This window comes from Triturus cristatus, chromosome 2_2 (assembly GCF_964204655.1).
Source record: "Triturus cristatus chromosome 2_2, aTriCri1.1, whole genome shotgun sequence".
Lineage (NCBI taxonomy): Eukaryota > Metazoa > Chordata > Amphibia > Caudata > Salamandridae > Triturus > Triturus cristatus.
This window is the reverse complement of record NC_140582.1, coordinates 336,339,694-336,351,371: the sequence shown is the minus strand read 5'-3', so window position 1 is coordinate 336,351,371 and position 11,678 is coordinate 336,339,694. Positions and strand designations below refer to the sequence as shown.

General features: G+C 45.5%; 1 protein-coding gene across 1 annotated transcript; it reads left to right on the top strand.

The window, feature by feature from the left end:
* The first annotated feature begins 233 nt into the window (after positions 1-233).
* On the top strand, positions 234-6,536 carry LOC146862250 (cis-aconitate decarboxylase-like). Its single transcript, XM_085643252.1, has 6 exons — positions 234-449; positions 2,131-2,185; positions 2,658-2,845; positions 3,905-3,997; positions 4,293-4,498; positions 4,994-6,536. Exons 1-6 carry the CDS (start codon positions 429-431, stop codon positions 5,913-5,915), a joined length of 1,485 nt encoding a protein of 494 aa, XP_085499378.1. The 5' UTR covers positions 234-428; the 3' UTR covers positions 5,916-6,536.
* The last annotated feature ends 5,142 nt before the right edge of the window (positions 6,537-11,678 follow it).

Here is an 11,678-nt window from a genome sequence, read left to right as displayed (position 1 = left end):
CTTCTTTGGCTTAATCACGGGACCCTCTCTTTGTGGTCTTTTTTTTCTACGGTAGTTTAGGAATTTCCCAGATGTCTCCCTGGCCTTTCCCAGAGAATGACACCTGGCTCTGGTCACACCTGCCCCTTTTAGTGACGTCACTCCACACAGGGCTCCCCTGCGGGGATCTCAAGCGCCTCTTCAGCCTATATAACCTCTGTCAGGAGAGACACAGCATCAGCCAACACCAGGAGCTCGCCTGCCCCTGCCTGTCAGCACCAGAGAGAGCGAGGCAGAGCGAAGGACTGTCCCAGGACAGAGACAAAAGAGACCCCTCTCAGGTCGACAGAGATAGACTGGGGCACGGGAGGTCCATCTCGAAAGACAGAAACTGATTGCAGAGACAGGGAAAACTTCTCCCAGGACAGAGGCAGACACCAGCGCGGAACATGCTTCAATGCGCCTTCCAGGTGAGCCCCTGCTACAGGCATCAGGTTGTGGCCCCTCTAATGGCTGGATTTGTATATTTTTCGTCTGCTTGGGAGGCATACTTTATTTCCCTCCTCCACTTAGGTTGGGTGAAAGCATTTCTCTCGATCTCGCTATTCATGTATTGTTTTCATAGAGGGATATCTTTTAATATACAACAGTCGGTGCATTCACTTATTAGATAATGTCTAATGTGGCTATGTTACTGCCTTAATTTGTTGAGTCGTTTTTTTCTTCTTGGCATTCTCATGCTTTTTATGTACTTTTTATATTCTCATACTTCTTAATAAGTTTTTTCGTTTTTGAATATATGTTTGTGAATAAAAGGAGAGCCCTTCCTTGCCTTGAGTTTTAATATCGCCAGGTCTGAGACCATTCGTCGTGTGTTTCTGTCATGTTCATAATATGGACGTCTCTGTCTCCCGTGATCACTGCAGAAGCATCCTGGGTAGTTAAGGTCTGTTATAAGATGTTCACCAATTGGGGATTTTATCCTGCGGGATAATTCTCAGAAATGCGACAGTAATATTTAAAGCGCCTACGGGTTTTGCTGCAGCTCTGTTGTTTGTAGCGCTGTTGCTGTTAACAAGCACAGCCCGTGAAGCACAAACTGCTCGTTAAAATGCAGTATTAGCAACAGCAGATTGCACTGAAAGGAGTTTGGGACTTTATTGTAAGTATTTGTTTCCCAAAGTGGGTGTAATAATGCACAACGCACACCACGTGGACAGTGTTCGACAATAGCCAGAGGTTCTCGAGGGATCCCTGAAGGGGAATTGTGCAAACAACATTTTATTTTAGCCGATCAGAAAACTGTGCCCATATAGAGATGGGGTCCCGGGTGGCATGTATGTGCCACTTGATACATAGTGCCTCGGTGGTGCACTGTGGCCCAAGAGACATTGTCTTTCTCGCATCTACGGCAGAAGCAAAATAAAGAGTTTCACTCTGTGCCCGCTGATATCATGCTTCACACTGCTTCTCTGCCAACATCCAATCAGAATGCTTGCACCAGAACAGCGACCACCTGTTGTATGTGGTACTAAACTGGCATAATTTCACAGTCTGCTGGCATCACAGGCCAAAAGACCAGCATCATTAGACATAGTGCTGCGATTAGATGTGTGCCAGCTTAAGGTGCTGGCATAATATGGCACAATGGTTCCTGTAATGTTAAGGTACTTGCATCATATGTCAGTGTGCTGACTTCTTATGCCAAGGTGCTGGCATCATTTATTAGAGTCCTCCCTGGGTGCTGCTGCTGTTGGTCCCCCTGTGATGGAGTGGCTGTGGTGCCAGTGCTGCAGCTCATGTGCGAGTCTATGGCTGTTTATATTCCATGCTCTTCCTGCTGATATGCCAGGGAATGTGCCATGCTGGGACAGCTCATGTTCCAACCTTGAATTGCTTATATGCCAGGCTGAGACTGCCCATGGACCAGGCTGAAGTCACTACTTTGCCATTCTTGGATTGCAGTTTGACAGATTGCACTTGCTAGATGTGAAAACCCTAAAATCTCTCCTCTGTTATTTCCCCTTCTCTGTCCTCTTCCCCTTCTCGACTCTGGTGCCTTGTGTTCTTCTCTTTTATCCCTGTCCACTCCCTTCCATTTCCGTGTACAAAGAAACAACTCGGCTAATATTGCTTTCTCCCTTCTTCCAGAAACCACGCGCCATCCTCAGGCTGTCCAGGCAGGTGCACACAGCAGCGGTGGAAGGTAAGTGTTTGGTGCATGCACTACCCTTGGTCTGAGGTCACGCTGATTCTTTTCTGCCCAGTTACTGGTTCTGATGTCCGATCCCCTGGTCTGAGACCGCTCTCTATATCTTGGTCCCAGTTACTGGTTCTGGTGTCACTCTCCCTGTAATGATGCCGCTTTGTATACCCTAGGCCGTTACTTGTTCTGATGCCACTCTTCTCGTGCCCGGATCGCTCTGTATCCCATGGGCCCAGCTACAGGTTCTGGTGTCACTCACCCTGACTTGGGTCCCTTATGCCATGGTCCCAGTTTCTGGTTTTGGAGCTGCTAGCACTGGTTTGAGTTTGCTATCAGTTTAGAACTCCAAGAGCCCTGGGTAAAGATTGTCCCATATAAACAAGATCTCGTTCTGGTCTGAATCAGCTGGATTTGTGTCTGATGCCAACCCAGAATGCTTATAGTTCTGATCCTGTCTCTTCTCCTCATTCAGCGCTGGAGGGGAGCCCCCTGGAGAAGGCGGTCACTAGCAGCTTTGCTTCCTTCATACATGGAGTCCAGACAGATCACCTGTCCCAAACTGTGCGGCACCGAAGCAAGCGAATGATCCTGGACAGCATCGGCGTTGGACTGGTGGGAAGTACGACCCATGTGTTCAACATCGCCCTGGGATACTGCCAGGTAAGAGGAGACATTGAACACACTAAACATCACACCATGCAAAATACAACAATTAAAAACCCTTTTTCAGCCAAGAGTGTGACTGTATCCCCGTGATCCTGCCATGTAAAAGGCTACAGTCACCACAGCGTGGAACACACCAAAGAACACTAATGTAAAATCCATCCATTAAAGCTCTCTATTCCAGTAATGGACACCATCTACCTTTGATCCAGCCTGGGACATGGGCCAAAGCAAGCCCACCATTTGCAACCCAGCAATTAAAAACCTACTATACCTAATTTCCTTGAAGCCTTATGAGTTAAAAGCAGACAGTTTCTGAGCCAAAAAGCACACCAAGGATTACACGTCCATTAAAACCCTGTACATCAGCAGAGTGCACCATCACCCAGGAGTTATGTCAGTCAAGGTGAGGCTGGTAGCAAAATGAACAACACATCTTGTAACACACAAGCATTTAAACACCCTGCATTCACCCAGAAAGTTAGCATATCTTTTAACTACTCAGAGAGAAAAGTAGGCATTGACTTAAAACCATGTCTCAGGATTCAAACCGTCCCTTAATCAAAACCCCTTTGAGACTATCGTTGTTCAGTATCACCATGAGAATTTACCTGGTTATCCGAATCTTGGATCTTACCAAGCAACACACCATGAACCCCCCACCCATTAAATAACCCTCTAGAACAACAGTGTGACCATCTCACTGGAATAACAGATAAGAGAGAAAGACAAAGTCTCAAAATCCACTATTATTTACTCATCCACCATGAAATACTCACCCACTAATCACACCCCAGGCTGCCTTCAGATGTTAAGCCGTTAACTATGGACTATGGTACCTAAATAAACATTGCAACGTCTGATCCACTGTACAACTGTCCTTCAGAAACACTACATCTACTCACAGAGACTCCTTACCTGCTCCTGCATTTCTTCTAAGACACACCACAACGTATGAGGTTGAATCATCCTGTGTTTAGAGTTGAATAACCCACATTCGCACAAGCTCTGTTGTTCCACCACTGTCGATTTCTAACGTAATTCTTTCTCCAACAGGACATGTACTCCTTGTCTGCCATCAGCTCTGTGTACGGAAGGAAAGGATTGAGACTCCCACCTACGCTGGCTGCATATGTCAATGGAGTAGCGGTAAGGATTTTGAAAGCTGTCAATCACTTTATCAATCAATCATAGACTAAGAGCGATGAGTTTGTGAGAATTTTACTTAAATGCTGTCTCCGCCAATGTAAAATCCTGTCTGTTTCCACTTCTGTAAAGAGTCTGTATTGGGCAATGGCACAGTCAGTCAACCAAATCTTAGAATATGAATCCTACACTTTTGTAAATTGTTTCCATAGGTCAATGACACAATCCTCAGCTTAACATCACATCCTGACCTACCCTTCTTTAAAGACCTTCTAATCCTCTACTTCTCTTCTAACAGAGTCACTCCATGGACTTCGATGACACTTGGCACCCTGCCACTCACCCGTCAGGTGCTGTGCTGCCGGCACTAATGGCTGCCACACAGATGTTGCCCGTGGGTTTCCGACCCAGTGGCTCAGACTTTCTGTTGGCATTCAACGTGGGCATCGAGGTGCAAGGAAGACTCATGCGTTTCTCCAATGAAGCCAGCAATATCCCTAAAAGGTTTGTATGATGCGCACAAAGGGCAGAAATATCCTATGGCCAACAAATGATGCCCATAGGGGGCTCCAGTATCTCCCGAGCGTGGTTATGATGCTGAAAGAGGGTAGAAATGTTCAATGTTCTAAATGTGAGATCCATAGAGAGAGGGAATGTTATGATGCGTGTCTGACGGGGGGCAAAGGGCAGAAATATCTGCAAGAGGAATCTGTGATTCAAAGAAAATCATGTATGTGGATAGCACACAGTACAATGTAAACTTGGTAACATTTATTTTTCTGCTCACTGTAACTAGATTAAACTAGTTTGTGTCTAATGCTTGATTAGATCCTAGCATTTTTTTCTCTGTTATCTTGTACTGCATGATAGCATTACTGTCTGACATGCTTTAAATATATTTCCATAATTCACACGTATTGTTAGCATTACCCCTCTTTTAAATCTGTTTTGGTATTATCATTATTCAATGTCTGACACAGATCTTTGTGTTTCCTTCAGGTTCCACCCTCCTTCGGTTGTTGGCACTATGGGCAGTGCTGCTGCTACAGCAAAACTCCTTTCATTGAATGCAGAACAATGTGCCCATGCTCTGGCAATTGCTGTCTCTCTGGCGGGAGCACCTATGGCCAATGCTGCAACTCTTGCCAAGCCTCTCCATATTGGCAATGCGACCCGCTTTGGGATGGAAGCAGCACTTCTGGCTGCCCGTGGGATGGAAGCCAACCCACTTATCTTGGACGATGTGCCCGGCTGCTCTGGGTTCAGTGCTTTCTATGGTGACTACCAGCCCTCGGCCCTGGCAATGCCAGATCAAGATTACAGCTTTCTCTTGGAGAAGCAAGACATTGCCTTCAAGAGGTTCCCAGCTCACTTGGGCATGCACTGGGTGGCAGATGCTGCCATCTCAGTCAGAAACCGAGTCACCAATATGACAGGCTCCTTTAACCCTGCTGCCATCCGTGCTATTCTTCTGAGGGTCCCAGTCTCCAAGTATATCAACAGGCCCTTCCCAGAGTCTGAGCACGAGGCGCGACACTCCTTCCAGTTCAACGCCTGCACTGCTCTCCTCGATGGCGAGGTGGGCATCTCTTCCTTCAGTGAGGACAGCCTTAGGAGACCAGACCTCATCAACCTATTGAAGAAGGTGGTAGTGGAGCACCCTGAAGACAATGTAGCTAACTTTGACAAGATGTACGGAGAAGTAGTGCTGCTCCTGGAGAGCGGAGAGATCGTGACCGGCAGATGTGACACCTTCTATGGACACTGGAGGAAGCCCCTCAGCCAAGAATCACTCCATGAGAAGTTCCTCTCCAATGCAACCCATGTGCTCCACCAAGACCAGGCACAAGCAATTATTGAGGTGGTGAAGGAGATAGAATGCCTTGCAGACTGTTCACAACTGGCATCCTCCCTGCAGTAAACGTGTTCAATCAAAATTAATTCCTCTCACAAAGTGGGTGTAAAACTTTAAATGAACCACCAGGTGCAATTATCTTTGCATTAACTAGTTTTACACAAGATTGAAAATCGACTCAAGGAGAGGGACGTTACCAATTTATTCTATAAAACGACGAGAATCAATTATGTCCTCTCCTTTCATGAAAGGTGCTGTTTTGTCTCACAGTGCAGTGAGGTCCTCTTTTATCGTGATAAAAATACAGAAGCATCTGGCTGGCCAGAAGCAATAGGATTATGTTTCCTGGTAACTCATCAGTACTTTGTAAGGACTATAAAATGCTATTTGTATTTATTGTTATTTATTATTTGTTTATTTATTGTTTTAAAAAATGTGACCTCATCTCACTGAAATACCACTTGTTTTTCCAACTATGTGATGATTCTCCCCTTGTGGCCAAATATAGGACGAGCTGGATCTTCAATATTGTTCTTGGACTGAATTCTCCCTGTGCCGCGCTCTCTTATGTGTACTTTTAAAAAAACACTGGACAAAATAGGTCACTGCAAGGACTTTCTCTTTCAATCTCTCATGTCCATCAGTGAAACGTATTTTGTGCTTTCTGTGGTTATTTAATTTTTAATAAAGTCTCTAAATTTATTGTACAGTGATTGCAATTTTTGATGTGTAAAGCTGCTGACATTTTAAGATGCTACCTTACAGGGTGGCCATGGCTTGGTGGCAGTGAGACTGGATTCTCTCACATACAGACCTTACATATGAAACTCTCCTTTTCAGCTGTTGCTCAACATGCTAGACCTCCTGCTAGAGTTTCACAACCTTCCCTGTTTTTAGAAACTTCCCTTGGAAGCGCAACTACTCATATAACAGCCGGAATATACGTATCCGAACAAGTACCAAAGATTGATCCAATCATTGCACACATTTTAAATGTCAACATTTTTCCGCTGTTTCCATACAGTTCGCACCACTGTGGAAGTTCTCAATCCTGAGTGCTCACAAACTGGTGCATGTGTGCTGGAAAGTGGTGCATATTGTTAATCAAACATGTGGGAAATACACAGAAAATCATACATTTTGCCAACCTATTCTATGAGCCACTCCACTCAATCACCCGTACTGACCAATATTTAGAATCGCCATATAGTAAACCTCCTGATGACAAAGAGAGGTGGGAGGTGGGGCTTTTTGATCCTCCCCTACATGCATTCGTGATGGGATTGCCCTTTGTGCTGTATGTAATTTCAAATCTCTATTGAGCTTTGTCGGGAAAATATAGGCGCAGTTTGCATGCTAAACTGAAAGTGATACTAGCAGGGCATAAGTCCTATAAAAAGAAGTGGGGGGACTGACAATATGCAAATTACCTCATGATGTCACGTTCTGAACGTTTCCCGGTGTCTAAAAATTACACCGGGACACGTTCAGCATATTTCTGTGGGGCCCAGCTTCTTGGCAGGGGGCACGGCAACCACCTTTTGAAAAAAGTGGGGGGACGCCGTGTACCTGCGTGTACCCCCGACTCGAGCCCTGGATTCTAGTCATACAAACATAAGTCCTCCTGTATGCGGATGATTTGGTAATTTATTTCTAAAAAGTCAGCATCTCTAATACAACTTTACCGTAAGAAGAATAAAATCCTGGGTATTTGATTTATAGGTTGAGAAATTTGGAAATGAGTACTCTTTGGTGTTTCAGTTCATTTTGAATCTACTCATAAATATAGGAGAGCTTCTCAAGCTTTGTATTAAATACTTTAGTTCTAAAATATATGGATATTTGATATGAACAGTTGGTGAGACTATAACCTTACTGCCTCCAATAACAAAGGTTTGTTGTTTGTATTCTTCAGGCCATGTGTTTGCCGCTAACGATGTGACAATTACAGTGGGTTAGTTAAATCAAATCTTGAGTAGATAATGCCTGCTAGTTTGTAAGCACATCCATATTCCAAGACCGGAATCGGTCACCTGCTACACTGAAAGGAATCAGCCAATGGATGGTTGCGGAAGTGAGACTAATGTTGTCCAATCGTCAGATTGAGGCGGGCAGCGAGTATGGCAACACCTGTAATCAGACTTGTAACCTTCTAGTTTGCCCAGGTGTGCACGTGTACACAAGTGTCGCGTGGGCAGCAGATCCTGTGTGATCAGGATTTACCCAGTGAAGGACATGTACCCACTTCAGTGTAGATGATTAGGACATGTACCCACTTCAGTGCAGATGATTAAATCAGATGCTCAGGGCTACTCCTTCATGTTGATTAGTATATACGTATTATAGAAGACTGCACCATGACATGTTTATCAGTAGTTCTTGATTGCACATAGCTGGCATCCCCTCCACTATGAGTCACTGGCATGGTGATGATGCTTTACATGCAGGGTTGATGTAGGTAACTGGCATAGTAATATGTATTTCACACTCTAGGGCATCATGGTATTATCAGCATGAGGGTCAGTTATGACTAGCAGACCCCTGGCACTCTGAGAGCACCCCAGTCTAGCTGAGCATCAGTGCTCATCCCTAGTAGGCCCAAGTTTTTAGCACAACTCTCGCAGTGCTGAGCAACACCACAGGACGCCTGACATATTGGGCACCTTGAGAGTATTCCAGCCGTTAAGTTCCAAGTGCTCTCTAACTGGGTAAATAATGGCCCTTTCTTTTATATTCGAGGTAGGACGTGGCTTGGGGTTTGGACCTTCCTTGCCCCTCTTATGATTAATTGTAGAAGCAGTTGAATATGTACTCCTATTTTATTTTTTAAAGATGTTCTTGGTCAATTTATTTGTTTTTTCGAATCCAGTATGCGAAGAAACACATTGTATCCTGTTTCATTTGCGGTATTGCTTTATAATTTTCAGATCATGATTTACATCATATTCATAGTATCTTGAACAAGGTGAACATTTTTGACAGAAGACTTGTGTTTCGCCCCCCTATTGGCTCTTTGGCCTGGAGCTTTCTCGAGGCTCATAATAATATTTAGTATATCCTATTCCTCGAACGTTGCATTTGGCATCATTAAGCACAAATCCCTCGCCTCAGGTCCGTACTGGTAATGAGGCGTGGATTTGTCCTAGGACAAGCCCAAAGCTGATTAACCTATCTTAAAAACATTACCAGTTTGACATTCTGCCATAAAACCTGTGCTTAATGATGCCAAATGAAACGTTCAAGGAATACAATGTGCTAAATGTTTTTATGAGCCTTGTTAAAGCCCCAGGCCAAAGGGCCAAAAGCAGGTGAAACACGTGTCGGCTGTCAAAAATCAACACCTTGTTGAAGATACTATGAAAATGATGTAAATCATGATCTGGAAATTATAAAGCAATACAGCAAATGAAACAAGATACAATGTGCTATTTTGCATACTGGATACTGGATTAAAAAAAACAAATAATAAATTGACCAAGAACATCTTTAAAAAATAAAATAGGAAAACGAACTCAACTACTTCTACAATATTGGGCACCATATTAGCAACACTAAGGGCTTTATAATTGGGAGCATGTTGGAATATTTAAGAAACACTTAGGGGCATATTCTCAAGCACGTGTGATAACTACCTCAAAATTAGCTGAACGGAACTCTTCCCATCACAGTCTACCGCGTCAAAATAACACAGTTTTTACGTTGTATTCCCAACCCGGCGGCACCATGCGATAGTAGCAGGATAATGCGCCAAATGACCACGTAAAAATCAATGCGGCACCAGAAAAATGCAAAACACAAACGTGAAAAATGTTGTGATGGCCCAAATTGCGATACAAAAATCAGCGACAACCAGCGACAGGCCTGCAATTCCCACGCGTCCAGTTGGAAAATGCACTATAAAAGCAACAAAAAAACCACACCAAAACCAAATCAAACTGCGTAGCACCATGGATGCACCCGGACCGAGTGCAGAGGACAACCCGAACCCCACAAACCCCATGGAGGACCAGCCAGGAATCCCGTGTTTGGGGAAGGGCAAGAAGAGGAAGAGGAAGACGGGGTTCAGTCCGAAAAAGACCAGATCATCTTCACGGAGGTGACAGAACACTACCAACAACTGTTCGTCACCTCCACTGAGTCATTGGCAATACAAATGGAAATATGGCAGTCCATCGTCAACAACGTCAATGCAGTCGGAGTGTTGAGGAGGTCAATGGAGGAGGTCAAGGGGCGCTGGCATGATGTGCAAAGCCAAACCAGACAGAAACTCGCTGCCAACAGGAACGCAGCAAAGGCAACAGGAGGTGGGAGTCCTGCGCCACAGGAGGAGCTGGATGAGCTGGAGGAAATGGTGGCTACAGTCATCAGTGTGGAGACGGTGCAAGGAGTCGGGAGCCAGGGCACAGCTCGATATGACCTGACCCAACAGCAGCAGGGTGAGTAACCACCAGGGACTGGGGAGACCGAGGGAGATGGGCACAATGGCACACATGCACAATTAAGTGTAGCACACTGCACACCCACAATGATAGTGGAACATTTCCCTGATACCCTTGGCACACTGCAGCACACATAGAAACACAAAGTAGGCCCCGTCCACCATGTGCGGATACAAGAACTGTCTAGTCAGTCAGGCTCCAGCGATGACAGCACAGAGTTGGCACAGATGTGAAGGACAATGGAGACCATGGAGCCGATGCAGACTGGAAGTATGGCTGCCACGGCTGAACACCAGCGAGATGTAGCTGGGATCTTCCATGCCCTGCAAATCCTCATTTTGCCATTGCTGCCACGGAGCCTGTCCCAGATAACTGCTGCAGGAACATCAACACACACATCTCCGCCCCTGATGTGTCATTGGCACACAGTGATGCAGCCCTACCACCTTCGCCCCCTGATGTGTAAGTGGCACACAGTGATGCAGCCATAACACCACCACACACACCTGACACACCGGACACAGAAGACGTATCAGAGGAGTAAGATGTGGATGGTAATGACTGTGTGAGGAAGGAGGTAGTAGCATCCATCCCCGCAATAGGGCCTGTCCCTGCCTGGTTCAGTCCTCTGCATCATGCCCTGGAACAACACCTCCCACTCTCCCCTGAAACACTCTGTGACATTTACCTACCTGGACCCTGACATGGACTGCCATCTCTGCTGTGGTTACCAATGACACAGCAATCCGTCTGCGGACTGAACTCTTCCTCTTCCAATGAACTTTTCATTCCCCCAAGGACTCTGGTTGGCACACCACTGGGCAACCATGTAATGTGGGCCTGGCATGGCCATGTACTGCTCCAGCTCCGACACCCCACAGAATGTGAATTAAACATTCGAAATCACCACAGGTGTGTCATGTCTATGTTCACTCAAGTATAAAAGTATGGATGAATGTAGGGACATTGATTGCACTAAAATATACCCCCTGGTAAATGACATCAAGGAGCATGTTTGACCCTGACCCACATGGCCAATTAGATGACTGTGAAGGTGTGAACTAGCTGTGGCCTCATTGCACACGAACAACAATCTCACATCCCCCCAAAGTAGCCCCACGTCAATGTATTAATTAGGGCTGTGTGTAGAAATGTCAAAATTGGTAGTAGGCCTGAAGTAGTGTCCCCCATCACATGTGACTACAGAACATCTCTTCGCATGACCTACTCACACACATCAATGTGGACACAGCCTGTTTTGATGGATCACATTGATCCACATGGCAAGAAGTTGGACACCATACTCACATTGCCGAAGACGCGTAAGAGCACAGGTATGCCAGCAACTATCCCAACCACAATGTCTGGCTCACAGAGGTGGAGCTGCCAA